The sequence below is a fragment of the Epinephelus fuscoguttatus genome, linkage group LG7, assembly GCF_011397635.1.
Source record: "Epinephelus fuscoguttatus linkage group LG7, E.fuscoguttatus.final_Chr_v1".
In the NCBI taxonomy this organism is placed as follows: Eukaryota; Metazoa; Chordata; class Actinopteri; order Perciformes; family Serranidae; genus Epinephelus; species Epinephelus fuscoguttatus.
In genome coordinates, this window is record NC_064758.1 from 8,598,668 (window position 1) to 8,616,675 (window position 18,008).

General features: G+C 41.4%; 1 protein-coding gene across 1 annotated transcript; it reads right to left on the bottom strand.

Moving 5' to 3' along the window:
* Positions 1 to 3,664: 3,664 nt before the first annotated feature.
* Positions 3,665 to 17,631, bottom strand: fkbp1ab (FKBP prolyl isomerase 1Ab). The gene is made up of 5 exons (XM_049580356.1): positions 17,456 to 17,631; positions 17,261 to 17,308; positions 12,870 to 12,982; positions 9,070 to 9,235; positions 3,665 to 5,117 (listed from the first exon to the last, which is right to left on the bottom strand). The coding sequence occupies exons 1-4, from the start codon at positions 17,490 to 17,492 to the stop codon at positions 9,107 to 9,109; spliced, it is 327 nt and encodes a 108-aa protein (XP_049436313.1). The 5' UTR covers positions 17,493 to 17,631; the 3' UTR covers positions 3,665 to 5,117; positions 9,070 to 9,106.
* Between the last annotated feature and the right edge of the window lie 377 nt (positions 17,632 to 18,008).

Genomic DNA, 18,008 nt, shown 5'->3' on the forward strand with positions numbered 1-18,008 from the left:
CATAACCAGCACTGTATCACAGCCTACTTACCAGAAATCCTGAGGGCAGAGCTGATATTCTTCCATGCGCAGTTTTGTAAGTGTGTATTAGGCCAAAAATGTTGTTCCTGTGACAGATGTAAAGCTGTGGGTAGCCCTGCACTAAAATGATCGACTTCTTATTATTATTTATCACAGACTGATATTTACAGAAGAAGGAAAAGATATCTGCCAGCTGTGATTGGTTGTTCCTTGTCACATGACATGGTGCTCGCTGCTGTATTCCAAAAGTCGAACTCTGTTTATCTCAGGGTGCAGCTGTAGCACCTGCACAAAACACCTGCACGCTGCAATAGCATCGCACTGATGTTTGAGCATGCCTGCCACGCATCTATGTTGAAAAAAATTAATTTGAGGCCATAAAAAACATGGCATGTGTATGGCCCCTTAGATAGCATGCCAGCATCACGGAATCAAAAGAGGCGTGACAGGCATGACATGTAACACAACAGCGGTAGCCTCTATTGTGAGCACATTATAAACAATAATAATGGCATGACATGGCAATTACAATTATTATCATCCCTGTTATGTGACAGCTGATCTTATGTTCTGCTTGGAGGGTAAGGAGCTCCTGGACCTCATTGCTTACCCAATTTGCGGACATTTTCAGCCACTGTTCTTTTTCTTTGAGTTAGCTGCTAACTGCAATCAGCTATTTTTTTTAAATCCCCTGCTGTGGGTCGCACATAAAACATATTATCAAAATGTCACACACACAGGGATCAAAATTAGCAGTCGCCAGTCGCCAGAGGCGACTAATTTGAACCCTTTGGCCAGTAAATGAAGTCACCTAACCAGCCACTCTGGCAAGTGAAAAAAATAGGGCCAAACTACTGTTGTTGTTGTTTCTCCCGCCCCGGGCTGTGTGTATGTGATGTCATTGGTTGAGTGCTGGTGTCGTACAACAGATCTTCAAGCCCACAACATGCCGCAAAGTGGGAGCTAGAACGTGAGCTTGTAGTTGGAGACCCGCGGTCCGCCATTTCCATGCCCTAGAAAGGCTGATAAGATCCACCGGCACACTGCGTGTCTGTGCTCACTGGCTGCAACAGTTGGAAACACGGAGCGAGGGAATTTTAAGAGCCTACAACAAGAAAGAGGCCAGTTAACCAATGTAAGCGTTCCCGTTTGAGAATTGCTCGAGTGTATTATAGTAATAACACATTGAAAATATACCAAAATGCTATTTATGATTTTTGGCTAGTGCAAAAAAATTCTGGCCAGTAGATTTTTAAAGCTTACTAGCCACTTGGCCAGTAAGCCAAAAAGTTAAGTTTGAACCCTGCACACACATGTCACCCATGATCCTGTCCTGTTTATACAGACATTATTTTGGCGTTGCTACCCACACAGGGTTTATAGCCTGCAACTTCGTACCAGGCACTTAGAACTGAAGAAGCTTCTTGGATGAGAGGCAAAACGTTTTCAAGAAATGCAAGCAAGTCCAGTTGCCTACAATATAGCACTTACGATTACCACGACCTGGATGACTGAGAATCTTCACCGACTTCCTGCAATGCCAGCTTAAAGGCGACACCACTCTGTCCCCCCCATTCCCCAACAGTATCTTTTATACAGAACAGCGAGGCGGCATAATGGTGTGAAATTCTATCTTTGAAGCGGCAGCACCATCCCTCAACCAGGGACGATTGTGTTGTTTGGACAAAATTATTATCAGAGACACACTTAAAATCCCACTCTCCTGCAGCATAAATTAAATGTGACCCTACCATGGAATCATAAAGTTTGTCAAAGTTGAAAAACCAAGGTCAGGATACAAGTTATTTATCGCACCCCATTCTAAGGTGTAGAGGCATTTACATTGAGCTACCAAATATATAACTGGTGACAGCAGAGCTTTATAGTGCAGAATGCAAATCTTTTAATTTCCATAATGGAAATCATTTCCAGTGAAGTCAAAACTTTCCACCGTGGCTTGTTTGGACTTTTTAATCCTTTGATTCAATTGTTCCTTTGAACTGAATCTTGGGATTGAGTGTTACTTTAAAAAAAAAATAATTGTTGAGTTTTCTTTTTGGAGAAGGATTCCAGTGATACAGTATTGCACCTCCATAAAGTTGGGGGAGTAGCAAGAGACAGGTTAAAAAAAAAAAAAAAAAGAATGATCAAAATTGATGCCACAGAGCACAAGATACCCTGAGTTTTACCTGTAGTAAAGCTCAAGCTCCAACGAATACTGGGTACTGCATTTCCCATAATGCAACCAATGGCTGATGACATCATCTGTTATTTTCTTGACTCAGCTTTCCCAGAGCAACAGAAGGCATTACACAACTTTTCCCCACCGTCTAAGTAGGACTCCTCATGACAAGTAAACTGGCCTGTATATTCAAAATTGGCGCACCTTTAAGCAACAAACTCCCATTTATGTTTAAAGGAAAAAAGTATAATTGTTTAGTGTTTTGTTAATCAATCAGAAATGTGTATTCAACTTTGAAAAGAACCATTGCCTAGGGCATACAGTCATAGTTGTGGTGCAAATGCAAGGAGTGTGGCTTCCTTCTGGGGTACTTTGAGCCTGCACAGCAGCAAATGTTGTCAGACCACATGCTTTTAATTAGCAGTGAAGGAAGAAGTCTTATGATTCTTTACTTAACTACAAGTAGTTTTGCCACACTGTAAACTTATTCCACTGCAAGTAAAGGTTTTACACTATCTATCTATCTATCTATCTATCTATCTATCTATCTATCTATCTATCTATCAGTCAAAAGTAAAAGTATTAATTTTCTAGAATGACCATCAGTGTTAAAGGTCCAGTGTGTAGGATTTAGGTCCATCTATTAGCAGAAATTGTATATTGTATTACTGTCATTAGTCCATAATCACCTGAAAATGAGACTTATTGTGATTTTGTTACCCTAAAATGAGCTGTTTATATCCACATATGGAGCAGGTCCTCTCCCACAGAGTCTGCCAGGTTGTTCTACATGTTGCGTAGAGCAGATAAACCAAACACTGGCTCTAGACATTTTTGCACCGGCCATCTTAGTTCTCCTACATGCTTGGCACATAGAAGTTTCAGTTCTTCAACCTGAATGCCCCTAAATCCTACACACTGGTCCTTTAAAGGAACTGCATACAACATTCAGAGCATTTTTAGGATTTAGAGTCTAATCCAAGTTGTCTGCACACAGTTCTCAACATGGAGGTGGCTGAGCTAGCGACTAGCAGATGATGGTGCTAAAAGCACAAACAGTGCTAACAACAGCAACAGTACTGACAGAGCTAACTGTGTTGACCAGGGGATAGGCGGTACACTTCTGAGATGACACCATGGCTCAGGACAGCATTCTTAGCGATAACCGCTTGACGAGCACAGTGTAGTGCATGATGACTAGCTGGCCAGTTGAAAACACTCACAGGGAACAGAAAGAGAGAGAGAGAGAGAGAGAGAGAGAGAGAGAGAGAGAGAGAGAGAGAGAGAGTGACTTCATTCTCTGCTCAGGATGTCATTACTCCACTATATCTTCACATAACAATTAGTGTTTGTTTGTTTTTTACTATAGTTTTGCTCTGAATGTCACATACAGTTCCTTTAATTACAGGTGCAGTGATACCCGGGTTATTATTTGCATTTATATGCATAAAAAAAGACAAGTGGAGAGCACTTCTTTTATTTTAAATATGTCATCATTGGTTTAGTCTGCATACAGTAACGTATCAGCAAATAACTACACAGTACAGAGGTGGACTGCTGCCGCCCCAGTTGCAGCTTGGCCAATATGTAACATCGACAGCCACGGTCAATATCTGACAGCCAGGCCAGCATACTCCTTCATTAAACTCCATTTAAAACTTTATTGGAAATACAAAACCACAAGGATGCCGGTGTGTCAGCTTCTTTTCCTACCATAACACCGACTTCTGCCAGGCAGTGTGGTACTTTACTGACACTGGCAAAAAAAAAAACAAAAAAAAAAGGAAAAAAAGAAAAACATTATCTATCATAGGTTATACATTAGCTTTGTTGATTCTCAGAGATAGAAAGTTGGCATCTGAAAAATACATGATTGAAGTTGTTACACAAAATAAGGTTGGGGGAGGTCACAATTTGATTGATCACTCAAACCCCCCTTTGTAAATTTCAAGCATTTCCCTTTTTTTTCTAAGAAAAAAATAACAATCCAATTGATGTGCGTTAACGCAAATCCTGTCTTTGCACTGTTCGACCTGTGTATGGCTTTAAATGGGGTTTAAAGACTTGGCGAGATGAGAAGGCAGTAATAACGAAAATCGGATGCAAAGCTTTCAACATATACATACTTGGGTTTCCATCGGGGCCTAGAACATGCAGACAGGGCAAGGTAGTAACCATGTGTCTGGTGAGAATATTTAGGCACACATTAGAACTATCTACAACTGTGATTGGCTCTTCTTTGCACCAGTTACCCCTCTCTAGCCCCCACTTCCATTTACGATTTAAAGAAAAAAGAAAAACACAGTGGTACTTTATAGAAATGGGCATTTTATGTAGCAAACTCAGTTCCTTTTTGCACCATTAAGGCCTCACATGTCTTGACATTTGACTACAGGTAGCCGCTAAACTCAACCCTAAGCCTTATCTCTCTAACAGAAATTCCTCTCATTTCTTCTGATTTTCAGCTAGAAAGGGATACAAATGTGTGCTTTTCATTTTCTTTTGTATACTCTTTTTTGTTTCCATAATATAACAAGCACCAGCTCTCGAACGTTATAATACTAGTACGCATTGGCTCATAAGAGATTAATGTCGCTGCTAGTGGTTCATTGGTATTTTGTACTTCTCAGCGTAACCATGCACAACCAACACTTCAAAAAACACAAAGATAAAGTAAAGCGCAATTCAAAAGAATTGAAGATCAAGAACATGGAGGTTTGTAAGGTTATGGCCCATGATTTTCAGGAGGAAGAATATGATGGAAAAAAATAGAATTCACTCAGTCACAGAGACAAAATAACACAAACTGTCAAAGTTTGATGAAATAAGTAGTGGAACTATAGACTGAAGCCTCGTATAGAATCAAGTGCAGACTCCCCTAGCTTCTCTCCAGGTCACCCAGGTAGGAAGTCACCTGTGAAGACATAAAAAGGGAAAATTCAGAGTTGAGCAAAGATAACAGCATACATCGCGTGTACTTCAGCACTCACGTCCAAAGTGTTTTATCACACAGCTCCTAAATCTCCATTCAAAGCAGTAATATAACTTTTCTGGGAGTTTTCTGCATTGGTCAACCTACCTAACACTGCAACAGACCTTGTTGTGAGCAGTTTCACGAAGGAACAATTTTCATTCTACCAACTACACCTGCCAATTGTATCCCTGCACAGAAGTATGCGTGCATCTACTGTGATCTCACCTAGCACCACTGAGCTAGCTAACGTTACAGCTTGACCAAGCAGGACACCATTAGTGCTCACAACTGGCACCATCACGAGCATGAGCCTTTTGTCCTTAAATCCACTGCATGGTGATACCAATTATATCCCCGCATGTAATTTGATGGAATGAAAATAGTTTCTCTATGAAACCACTCACACCAAGGTCTATGGATTACCTTGAGTCAGTTTTTTTTCTTTGAGCACCACAAGCTGAGTGCCATCTAGTTCTATTATATTGGGGAGAAGGCAGCCATCTCTACAGCCAGTATCGAGTTACTGGCATGTTAACGTGCAATATGTGGGAATTTTGGTGCATTACTTTTCAAAGGAGAACATATGAACAGTGCATGAGAACAGCCTGTCCATTCGCACGATGGGTATCAAATGAAGTACTCAGGTAATATTTGTGCAGTTACACAAATCCATTTTTCATTTCAGGTGTAATCCAAATACTGGCAGGTAGGAAATGATGTGTCTGCTCCACCAACACCATGACTAGGGATGCACCGATTTATCGGCCACACAGCCATATCGGCCAATATTTGCTGTGTTGACTGCCATGGGCCTATTGGCAAGTAAGATGGCAGTCACCGATGGTAGCCCTACCATATTAACATTAAGTGGAGCTATGATTCTAGTGTGCAGCAGGAGTAGACAACACCAAACAATTTGGTTTGAATCTGATACCAAGGCCTACAGGGCCAGAATCACTGATATTGATACAGATATGATACTTTTTATTATCAATAGCAGCTTATGTACTTTAATGTAGGGGAGAGCAGTGTGCCATGATTCATGCAATAAATAATCAGTCTGCTAAAGTAGCAGCTAATGGTGACCAATTGCAGTTTAAAAAGGCAACATTAACCAGTACTGAAGATAAGATATGACTAAAATATTAATTTCACTACCATACACCTGGATATTCCTTGTCAGAGCCTCTCTAACCAGCCTGTGCCAGTGAACTCTGTGTCTGTGTCAGGGGTCTGGATGCTGAGGCATTTTCTCTCTCACTTTATTCCTGTTGCAACTTCAAGTCTTCTTTTTCATTGTTTTTTTTCTCTTTCCTTCAGTGACCATCGCAATTATGTGTTGGATTAAACTTGTCAGGTTGTGTGTCACAGTATGCTGCATGTGCACGACGTGTATGTTGATTGAGTGCACGAAACAGTGGTGGAGAAGCAAGGAGTGCACACATTAGATGTGTTCATGACATCGAAGTGTTGTTTACACAAACAGTTCTAATTTTGAAATATAAATGGGTACAACATAGATGAGTGAAACTAATCCTTTTTTTGTTATCAATCCTATTGATGCTAGAATCAGTCTTCAAAACAAAAACAGGTCTCTGTAGTATCAATATTTCCATATTGATCGGCTTGTCCCTTGAGTACAGGTACTCCTTGGATTGCAAACAACAAAACCTGGCACAGCTGTGGTCAGTGTAACTGTCCAAGGATTATAAATGAGGTTTTAGCCTATTTATAAATAAGTTATTCTTAAAATTAGGCTACTGTTGAATATTTAACACTTTCCAGGCAGTTACTGTTTTCCAGTTATTTCATTACACACACAAAATTTGCTTGGTTAAACTTAAAAATTGCTCGAAATCAACACAATGAACAACTCTACTTTGTATGATTATTATGTAATAATTGCTTGGTATAGCAGAAGTGAGCAGGGATTGTTCAAAACTCTTATACTGATGCATTCAGGGCTGCCCTGACATCTGAGAGCTCAAAGATATCTGCCAAAATGGCATCATTTCTAATGCTCGAAACATCTTATAATTCACACCATCAAATTTGCTTTGTCTGTATCTGATCAATGAATAGTGTATTTAGACAGCTTACTCACAGAAGTTATTTGTGCTTTCATTCAGTGCACTAACAAGGACACAAAATGGCCCCTGCTTGAAAAATAGCCAATAGAATTTTTTTGTGATGAATTACCACTCAGCACAGGTCTCTGTAACTTGATTTCCTTTGTGTAGTGAAAAACAGGGACACTACTAGCTGCCTGAAAGATAGTAAATGTAACATTTAACAGCTGTTATATTCTTTTGAAATACACTGTCAATAAAGATGCGGTCATACTAGGGGCAGGATCACTAGAGGCCCCATGATACAATTTTATCACAATACTTAAGTCACAATACAATATTATTGAGTTTACATATGTTGCTATATGCTGAGTATTATGATAACATATATTACAGATTTATTACCTGAAAGTGCTAATTTTTCATGTCACTTTTAACTTTAGTGAACTTTGAGATGCTAATTCATTGCAAAGTCACCAATAGTAAACCATCTTGACAGTCCTGACCTTTAGGGGAACGGACAAAGTCTTCAATGAAGAAAGCTATTGTACTTTATTAGCAGTATTGCACCAACCATTTTTATTTCAGCTCCTCAGTATAAACTGGTATAAATGGTGTTTCAAAAGAGGAATGTCTTTAAGACAGTTGTGGGACAAGAGTTGATGGTACTATGTGTCCTGAACTAAGGCCACAAATTATCACTACGTGGTATGACTTGGCGCTACTCAACTTGACTCTCCATTTTTTGGTTTTCCATTAGCAAATGATGTGGCTAACACCTGGTACCTTTTTAGCTATCACCTTTTTCAAGGTTCCAAGTGAGATGAGCTGATAATGCAAGGTGGAGTTGAAATACTGCAGACCACTGATTGGTCAGACAGAATCATCACTTGGGCTACCCTCCACACACCTGCCATTTTAAAAAGGGACCAAGCTACTGTAGTGTACCAGAGTGACCGCATTCTATTTTATTTTTTATGTGACCGAGGTTTTTAAAAATGGCAGCCAGCAAAACACACTGTACGCTACCACACTATGCAGTACATTGAACGAATGCAGACGTCCCTCTGTTTTGTCGCAGATAAAAGGATGAAGCAAGTGTCACATTGGAGATGATGTCATGGCCATTTAATGTGGCATCGCTATGGTGATCAATAATCTCGCCTACACTAAGGGGGCACTATCTGTAGTAGAAAACAAAACAGAAAAAAGGACCCAGTATTAGTGCTTTGCGGTTAACATTTGATAAACTCTGCAACCCTATCTAAGCACTTTACACAACTTGTAGCCATTTCCTCTCAGTATGTCCTCTGTTTGAACATGTTAGCATTGTGACTAAGTGAAATGCCACTACTAAGTGTACAAGTGAATGTCATGTATGTAATAGTGCTAAATGTGTGTGCTAATGATGTGAATTTATGTGCATGGCAAAAAGCTAGCTATCTACTTTACCCAAATGAATCTGTTGACTGAGCAGTACATATCCTGCAGAAACATTAAAGCAGAAATAGATGCAGGCCTCCTGTACATCAATCTTTTCCACGCAACACAACAAAACACAACGTAGATTCAAGGAAGTGTGCTTAACCAGCCAGATTCAGTGGTGTTTGGCAGAGCTTGTTGACATCAAGTTACACCGGGGGTAAATAAACAGCACAGCACAGACAGAAAAAGAAAACTTATGAGTGATTTTGGCTAGCACTAGCATGTTAGCTGATGTGAGTTGATGACTTTCACTGTGCCACAGGAAGAATGCAATTTGTAGCTAAAATCTGAAAAACCAACAGTAACCAGCTGATAGTCAGTTGTTGTAGATTACTTACACAGAACAAAAAAAAAAAATCAGGCCGTGAATTTGTTTCATTCCAACCCCAGCAGCTCAACGTCGAAGATGAGGGTGGCGTTAGGAGGAATGATGCCCGGGTGGCCTTTGTTTCCATAAGCGAAGTCAGGTGAACAGGTCAGCTTGGCCCTTTGACCAACGCTCATCTGGAGGTACGAGGGGACAGACGATACAAACAGAGGACAGAGAAAGAGACAACGGGGGTCACGTGAAACAGCTAGTCTGCAGCATACAGTTAATTGGATCATAATGCAGTCTCTGCAGTCTAAGTTGGATAATAAACTACAGGAGACAGTGAGAGCGACGGTGAAAACATCTCTCTCATTAATGATGCTTCATTACTTCTGAATCTAATCCACTCCTTATTGCACAATATTTGATGTTGCAATCATCAAAAGCATTTTAACACAGATGCCTTATTGAGATATTAAAGTCTAATGTTCTAACCCCAAAAGAGAACATGAAGCTACACTGCTGTGAATCCACAGGACCTGCACACAGGCCGCACCATTCAGTAGCTACCTCATCTAAATGCTGCAGGGCTGAGTGTGTGAGATAAAGAGCTGCGTCCGTGCTGTATTGACCCACTGTTTGCGGTGTTAATGGAAACCTTGGTGGGTGAAAACTCGATAATGGAACCGTGTCAATAAATTAATGTATTTCAGCAGATGAACTAATGACATTATCAGCAGCCAAATGGTTTTTTTCTTTCTTGCAATTGGAATTATTTCTGCCTCTGAATCATGACTGTTGAAGCTGCTTAGTTGCATGACTTTCTCCTAAAATCTGTCTGTCCCAGTGGCATGTTAATATCAATAGCATGTCAAGTATAACAACATAAGCAATGTTGCACCTTTTCTGAGTGGATGAATAATAATAATAATAATGATAATAATAATAATAATAATAATAATAAGCGCTTTTCAAGGTACTCAAAGATGTTTTACATTGGATAAATAGGAATCACAAAATAGACTACAATAACATATACACAACATCATTGACACATTAAAAGCTGTATTGAAAAGATGTGTTTTGAGTAGTGATTTGAACTGGGACAGGTGAGTGCAGTCTCAAATGTGTTTGGGTAGAGAGTTCCAGAGGGAGGGGGCAGCTATGGTGTCGCCCCAGGTTTGGTGCTTGGTCCTGAGTGGTGGAGTCAGGAGGTTGGCATCAGAGGAGCGGAGGCTGCAGGAAGGAGTGTGGAGGTGGAGCAGGTCAGTGAGGTCGGAGGGGGCCTGGTTATGGAGGGCTTTGTAAGTGAGGAGAAGGACTTTGAATTGGATGTGTTGTGGGACAGGGAGCCAGCGGAGGTTCTGAAGGACAGGGGTGATGTGATGGTGGGAGCGGGAATGGGTGAGCAGACGGGCAGCAGAGTTCTGGATGTGTTGGAGTTTATTTAGGAGTTTGGATGGTGCAGCATAAAGATGCTGTTACAGGAGTCAGTTCTGGATGTGATGGAGGCGTGGATGAGAGTTTCAGCAGCAGAGGGGGAGAGTGATGGGCGCAGACCAGCTGTGTTTTTTCGGTGGAAGAAGGCAGTGCTGGTGATTTGATTGACATGTTTTTCGAAAGAGCGGTTGTTGTTGAAAATGACTCCCAGGTTGCGGATGTGTGGGGAGGAATGCAGAGTGGAATTGTCAATGGTGAGGCAGAAGTTGTGAGAGGTTTTGGTGAGGGATTTGGGACTGATGATGATCATGTCTGATTTTTCACAGTTCAGTTTGAGGAGGTTGGCTTGCATCCAGGACTTGATGTCGGTGAGGCAGGTGGCCAGAGTGGACAGAGTTTCAGTGGTGATGGATGTAGTGGAGATGTAAATCTGGATGTCATCAGCATAGCAGTGCAAGTTCAGACCATGGCTGCGAATGATGTTGCCAATGGGGAGCATGTAAAGCATGAATAGGAGCGGACCAAGCACCCAACCCCGGTGGACGCTTTGGGACAGAGGAGCAGGGTAGGAAGTACAGCTGTTAATATTGGTGAACAGATGTCGGTTCGTGAGGTACGACCTTAGCCAGGCAGTACTGGTGATGTTGAGGGTAGATGCGAGATAGGAAATAAGAATTGTGTGGTTGATTGTGTCAAAGGCTGCTATAAGGTAAAGATGGATAAGAACTGAGAGGTGACCAGAGTCTGAGGCAAGAAGGAGATTGTTGGTGACTTTGAGGAGGGCAGTTTCCATGCTGTGCTGTGAGTGGAAGCCAGACTGAAATGGTTCAAACAGGTTGCTGGAGGAGAAGTGAGCTTTAAGTTGAGAGGCAACTGCACGTTCCAGTATTTTTTACAGAGAGGGGAGATTTATGAATGAGTCCAACCTACAGGATTTGTAGCACAAAGCTAACATTTAAAGGGACAGTTCACCCCAAAATCAGAAATGCATATTTTTCCACTGACCTGAAGTGCTATTTATTGATCTAGATTGTTTTGGTGTGAGTTGCCGACTATTGGAGATATCAGCCATAGAGACGTTTGTCTTATCTCCAGGGAAATAGAACTAGATGGCACTCAGCCTTTGGTGCTTAAAGGTGCCAAAAAGAAACTCAACAGCAATGTCTCTGTCCAGACATCATGACCCAGTTACTCAAGAGAATCCACAGACCTCATTGTGAGCAGTTTCATGTAGGAACTATTTTCTTTTTACAGAACTACACTTGTAGCAAGTCCTGGTTTACTATTATTTTTTGAATCACTTTAATGTGCCACCTGACGTGGCATCTCAGGAACCTTGTATTAAAGGCAGGTGTGCTGAATTATCTGTGGAGGGCGGAAGACGCCACAGGGTTGAAGTCTTTAACCGCTGCCTATTTGCCTGTTAATGTTTGTTTTAATTGTTTGACGAAGTTATTTAATACCCCATTGAATTGAACTGTGTTTTTGTAAAGGCCTGTTTATTTGGGGAATGTTTGTTTGGGAATTTTTGTCTTTGTATTTTTAAAACAACAGTCAAGACAATCAGTTTATAGCGTCAGCCTGCAACTCTCCATACATCCTGCAAATCAATCAACTCTTAATCCAACCGAAGCACCCCAGATCATCAAACAGAGAGTAAAATTTAACCAAAGACAGCGAGTTTATCATATCTCCTGTTATGGCATCTGTGGGTGGCTATTTTTGAACTTATTTGGAAGCTACAATAATGATCCAGTTACTCCACAGACCTTATTATAAACAGTTTAATGTAGCAAGTATTTTCTTTCTACCAAACTACACCTGCCAACCCTATCACAGAGCAGAAGGAAGAGTACATCTACTGCAAGGAAATTAAAAAGGAAAAAAACAACTCTTTTATAGTTCCTTGATCTACTACTAGCTCACCCAGCACCACTGAGCTAGCTTAAGTTACAACTCAGCCAAGGAGGACACCTCAATGTTTACATCTTGCGCTGTAACAATCACAAGCCTCTTATTCATGAGTAGATGCATGCCTCATTTTGCGCCGTGCTATGGTTGGCTATGAAAATTGTCCGTACATGAAACTGCTCATAACAAGGTAGGTGGATTATCTTGAGTAAAGGGGGTTGTGATTTTTGTATAGAAACACTGCTGTTGAGTTTTTCAAATGTATTTTTTTGGCACTTTCAGCACCACAAGCCGAGTGCCCTCAAGTTCCATTATATTAGAGAGAAGACATTTTTACGGCCGATATCTCACACCAAAACATTCTAGATTGCACTACAAGTAAGAGGAAAACCATGTTGTTGTTTTTTGAGGTGAACTGTTCCTTAAATTAATGTGCATATTTTATGTGTGCAGTTTGAGTTAAATTCTTAAACCCACCTGCACTACACCCTCTTCCCAGCCCCGGATCACTTCCTGCTTGCCAATCTTAAACCTGAAAGGCTTGTCCCTGTCACGAGATGAGTCAAACTTTCGTCCATCTGTCAGGGAGCCTGTGAAAAAGGAGATGGAGAAAAAGGCACAGTCAGAAAGAGAGTGAGGCAGCTGCCAATGCACAACCTCATCATGTGGGTGAAAAATCCAGCCATTACCACTGAACATGCACAACATTACAGTTCATCAGTAGGAGAATTCCTGCTGCAGGAACATGTGCAGACCAGATGATGGAAAATTACTGGCTCTCTGTGCAGCAACATTCAGCATGAAGCAACTGTATCAACATTTCATAAAAACATTAGAAACAAATAGATCTTCCAAGCTTGTCTGACATCCATCTTCCCTGCTGTGTGTATATTGAGAACGCAAATGAAGGGATTCCAAGGATCTCCGAAATAGCCGCTGCAGCTGTCTGCAGGGTGGGTTTCAGTGTGACAGTCAGGAAAACGCAAGCATCAATCCGCAGAATAGCACCCCTCCAAGACTATTTACGCCAGCGCTATTACTGTTATTAGCACCAGCAAGGCAGCATGTGCGTGTGATGGTTTGGTGTGATGTGAGCGGGTGTGCGCAGTGTGGGAGAAGGTGCAACATTGCTTATGTTGTTGGGCACATCAGGGGGTGGCTGGCAAGACGCAGCTTGTAATCCAGGCAGAGGAGTGGGTGTCCTCTTCTGGACATCAAGATATCAGCCTAATAGAATTATCTGTGAGAACTGAAAGGTCCTGTCAAAGTATCAAAGCCAATACAGCACATTTCCCGTTTCACCACCGAACAGCATGGTGTTGACATTTTCAAACACCAGGCATTTCCTGCAGGCAGAGCCTTTACAAAAACCTAGCAAATCCAAGGTTTGATCACCACATGGACGTCTACGTTTAAAAAGGCTCGTGTAATGGAATATCCTGTTTCATGTCACATTTCAAGGCTGCTTTGTAGGCTGACAGGAAGGAAGCCCGCCCAGAGAGGAAATCCTGTAGTTTGTGTGATATGAAAAAAAAAAAAAAAAAAAAGATGTAGACTCATGCCTAAAAAGAAGTAAAAAATACTTCACTGAGAGAGCCCCAAATCAGGTCTTGTTACATAATCTTGAAGCTTGTGTTACAGAGAGAGTTATGTCTGTCTTACCAGGCGAGAGGACTGAGACCAGCTTTGCCAAACTAAGAACAGGTGCAGAGACAAATATATATTCTAGCACGGTGGGAAGCAAAATCCATCTGAAAACCCATTTTGCTGCTGATGCTATGCGTCAGTATTTGTACTGTGTTTAAACTGTAATCTCTATTAATAAATGCCCCGCCATGCTAGCAGTGTGTCTGTGAATGTTCAATATCTGTCTGTCAGTCTGTCCACCTCTTTGGTTCAGACTGAAATTGACTGCTATGGAATTCTGAGCAGACATTCATGTTCCTCTGTATTTCATCAGGCCAGTTATTTTGTTGTCCAATTCTTTGGTTTATGAACAATTACACTCCCATCAGACACAGCTTTACTTTTTGTTTAATGCCAAGATGTTCTATTACAAAAGATGACACATTACAAGCTGTTCAGGTCTGCCAAGACAGCGCTGTCATCTCTCCCCCGCATCCTCTGACCTTGTTTTTAAGTGTTGTGAACATCAAATGGATGAAAGCAGATTCAAGACAATAAAACATTATATACAGTACAAATTTAATGTTGGCTCTTTAATATTCCTTCTGTTTTTATCTGCTAGCATAATATCTGATATCAACCTAGTACAAGATCACATCAGTTGTTACCGGATCTCGCAAGAGTGGGTTACTGAGACAGAGACATGTCTTGAACAGAGTTAATTCTCGCCTGATTTGTCTGTCTAAAAAATGACATTTTAGTGTCAGAATGTTCGGAGCATGCGTGGCTTATGGAAAAATAGGTCCAATGTGTACTTCAGTGGATGGACAATCGCCTATAGTCTCCCACGTGACATAGATACAGGAAATGACTCTAAAGTAAGCCATCTAGCTTATCAGTGGTCAATGCTAATTAGAAAATCTTAGCATGCAAACAAGCTATTCTAACAAGGTAACATGGTAAAGATTATACCTGCTGAACATCAGACTGTTAGCATTTTTACTGTGAGCATGCTAGCACACTGCCATTAGCATGTCACTCAAAGTACAGTCTTGTACATAACCAAGCCCTCAGGGACAGCGCTGGACTTTGAAGCCAATTTTACATAGTGGCAAAACATGGAATTGCAACGTTCGGGCACTTGACGCCATCGGGCCCAAAAAACTTTTTCCCATGAACTTAAACACTGTGAAAGAGATGTCTGTAAATCTGTGGATACATTTGTTTGAGCACCACAACCCTCGCGAAATGACTCGTTTCATTGTCAATATTTGATCCATCCAGTCTGATAACATTTCTAAAGTCTAGAAGAGCTGCACGATTAAATCTTTCTATCTGCTTTCAAGTTTGCAGAGCGCTAAAGTGGAAGTTAGCCACTCTGCTGCCAAAAGTCTTTAGAGTACGCTTGACTCAGTGGGCCCCACGATGAGGAGGATTCCATTAATTTCATACTGCGGAAGTAGAGCTTTTTTGGAACCTATGAGCTACTTTCGTAGCGATGAACGGTGCCCCAATCCAACTCTGTATCTACTTCTCTTTATACATTCATGGAAATAACTAGAGCTAAAATATTCAACTGAAGTATTTCTATAATAGATTAATCCTTTAAATATATTATCAAGTAAAAAATAAATAAAATTCACTGGTTCCAGCCTCTAAAATATGAGTATATTCTGGTTATCTAGCCTTTAATAGCAGCAGGCTCGGCTAACACTATGGTTTTGTACAAAACAAGACATTTTAACTAGGGATGCATGATATTGGATTTTTTTGCTGATATCTGATACACCGATATATAACAACTCATTTGACCGATAACTGATTACCAATACTGATATCGATACATCCACATTTTCATCACCTAATTTTGGCGATCATCAAGTCTCTTCTATAGAGGAATTAACATGGTATTATACATGCACACTCTTATCATAATGGCCCGCCAGCAGATGGAGACATGACATGCAATGTATGTCAATGTATGTAATATACATTCATTGTGCAAAATAAGAAAAAAGGATGTTGGATGATTCTGGCCGATACAAATGATGTACTATTGTTATATGCATGTTGGCTGATTCATTTTAAGGCCAATGTTGGCCAATATCGATGACGTGCTGATGTTACGGTGCATCCCCTATTTTTAACTCCACGATCTGGGCTGTGGGGAACTGTAATGGGCTTTCTATTTATTCACAAACTTTTGTTAAACAAAGTGGTCAATTGGTACATTAATCAGTTATGGAAATAATTATTAGCAGCACTAGATTTATTGGTCCCACAGCTGTATTATGGTTATACAAAGAACTAATTGATACAACTGATATTATGAGCCCCTATAGGAATTAATAAGTGATGCCATGTCGTCCTATAGGAGGTATAATGAGGAATACTTCAAATATTAATAGTGTCATTCAACCACTGCGTCTCTAGAGAAAATATTACAGGAATAATACAGAGATTCTGCGGTTATTGCAGTCGCCCAGACGGTTATAATCCGCTCAACTAAATGCCACCAACCCCCCAGAAACTCCAACAAAGACAGAAAAGCGCTGGAAATCAGACGGGATTTAAAACCCCGCTGTCTGGTCTGTCTGTCTGTCTGTCTGTCTGGGCCTCTGAGTAAACCCTGCGGCGGAATCCGTCTGTGCCCCCCACCCCCCCTTTTTTTGATAATTCCCCAGATAAGACAAATGACCACATTATCCAGCGGTCTTGATGAGACTGTAATGGACCCGCTCGGCCCAAACTCGAGCGCGCATTATTTTACGCAGTGATGAATCCAGTGCTGTGTCCCCGGGACACACAGCCACTGCTCCTGCTATCACATCCCACTATCTTCAACACAAATGTGCTTCCACGGAGTGAAAATGCGGTGAAGGGGTTAAATTTTCATGCAGCCCAGTCGGTGACTGACAGTCATGCCTCTTTGCCCTACTGAGAAATCACAGCCTGGAAGGTTTGAGGGTGAAAAATATCTGCTGTACATAGTTTATCGCGCCCCACAGCATTTCAATAAAGTGCGCTGCTATCACTATAATAATGTTCTTAAGGGGATTTACAGTTTTTGCTTTGATACTTAGAGGATTACCATGCTTGGCTATTTTTCATACGGCTGTAGTAGACAGTTGCCCACAGCCGTCACTCCTCTACCATACGGCCTCCATGAGTACAAATAACCAAGTGGAGCAGAGAAATGTGTCCATGCATGCAGAGGAATAAGTTTCTTATTTCAAACTCACCGACATAATGCACCACACACGTCTGTCCTTTTTTGGGGAAAGTCCTTCCTGTGGAGAAACCAAACAGGCGCTTAGTATAACGAGCTCACTACGCAAAGAAGGCGGTGTTTCTGCGGCTCCGTTAGATACATGCAATCACATAAGTGCACTTAGTAACCAACACAAACATGTCTGGTTTCCGTGCAGTGGCTTTACCGTCGCCCGGTGTTATGGTCTCGATTTCGACTCCCATTCTCAGCGGTGTGTTCTGGAGCAGTCCCTGACGTTACACCCGGCAACACTCTTCCCGCAGTCCGTCTGTCTGCTCCTCCAGCGGATGTTCTCAGCTGTCTGTCTCTCGTTCTGGCTCTCTGCGGGGAGACCAGCGTCCACGCTTTATAGCATACAGCAGCACTTCCGGCCCCAACCTCCAAAATAAAACCCATGCATTGCAGACCGTAACATGGGCCCCCTGGCGGCCACAGGGGGGCCCCACAAAAACATTCAATAACCATCAAACACTGAGAGGGATCAATCAGTTTCAGTTTCAGCATGTATCACAGTCATCATACTGAAAGTAGTCTGGATAATCGAATCTATCTAATACATGTATGGTTCATTAAGCGTAGATTTCAGGGGGGTGCAAGGGACACGTCTCAAAATTGCAATTTTGTCAAATCACTGCAACATTACCACACATTTGACTTTTTAAAATCTCAGTTGCTTGTAGAGCTATGCTCAGCCCCTCTCTCTCAGTCATGAGACTACT

Bases quoted from the DNA above. Each gene is read 5' to 3' on its own strand.
- fkbp1ab (XM_049580356.1), bottom strand. From the start codon at position 17,492: ATGGGAGTCGAAATCGAGACCATAACACCGGGCGACG. The intron at 17,309-17,455 runs GTAAAGCCACTG...GTTTCTCCACAG, and splicing joins GACCATAACACCGGGCGACG to GAAGGACTTTCCCCAAAAAA. The intron at 12,983-17,260 runs GTGAGTTTGAAA...CCTTTTTCACAG, and splicing joins GTGTGTGGTGCATTATGTCG to GCTCCCTGACAGATGGACGA.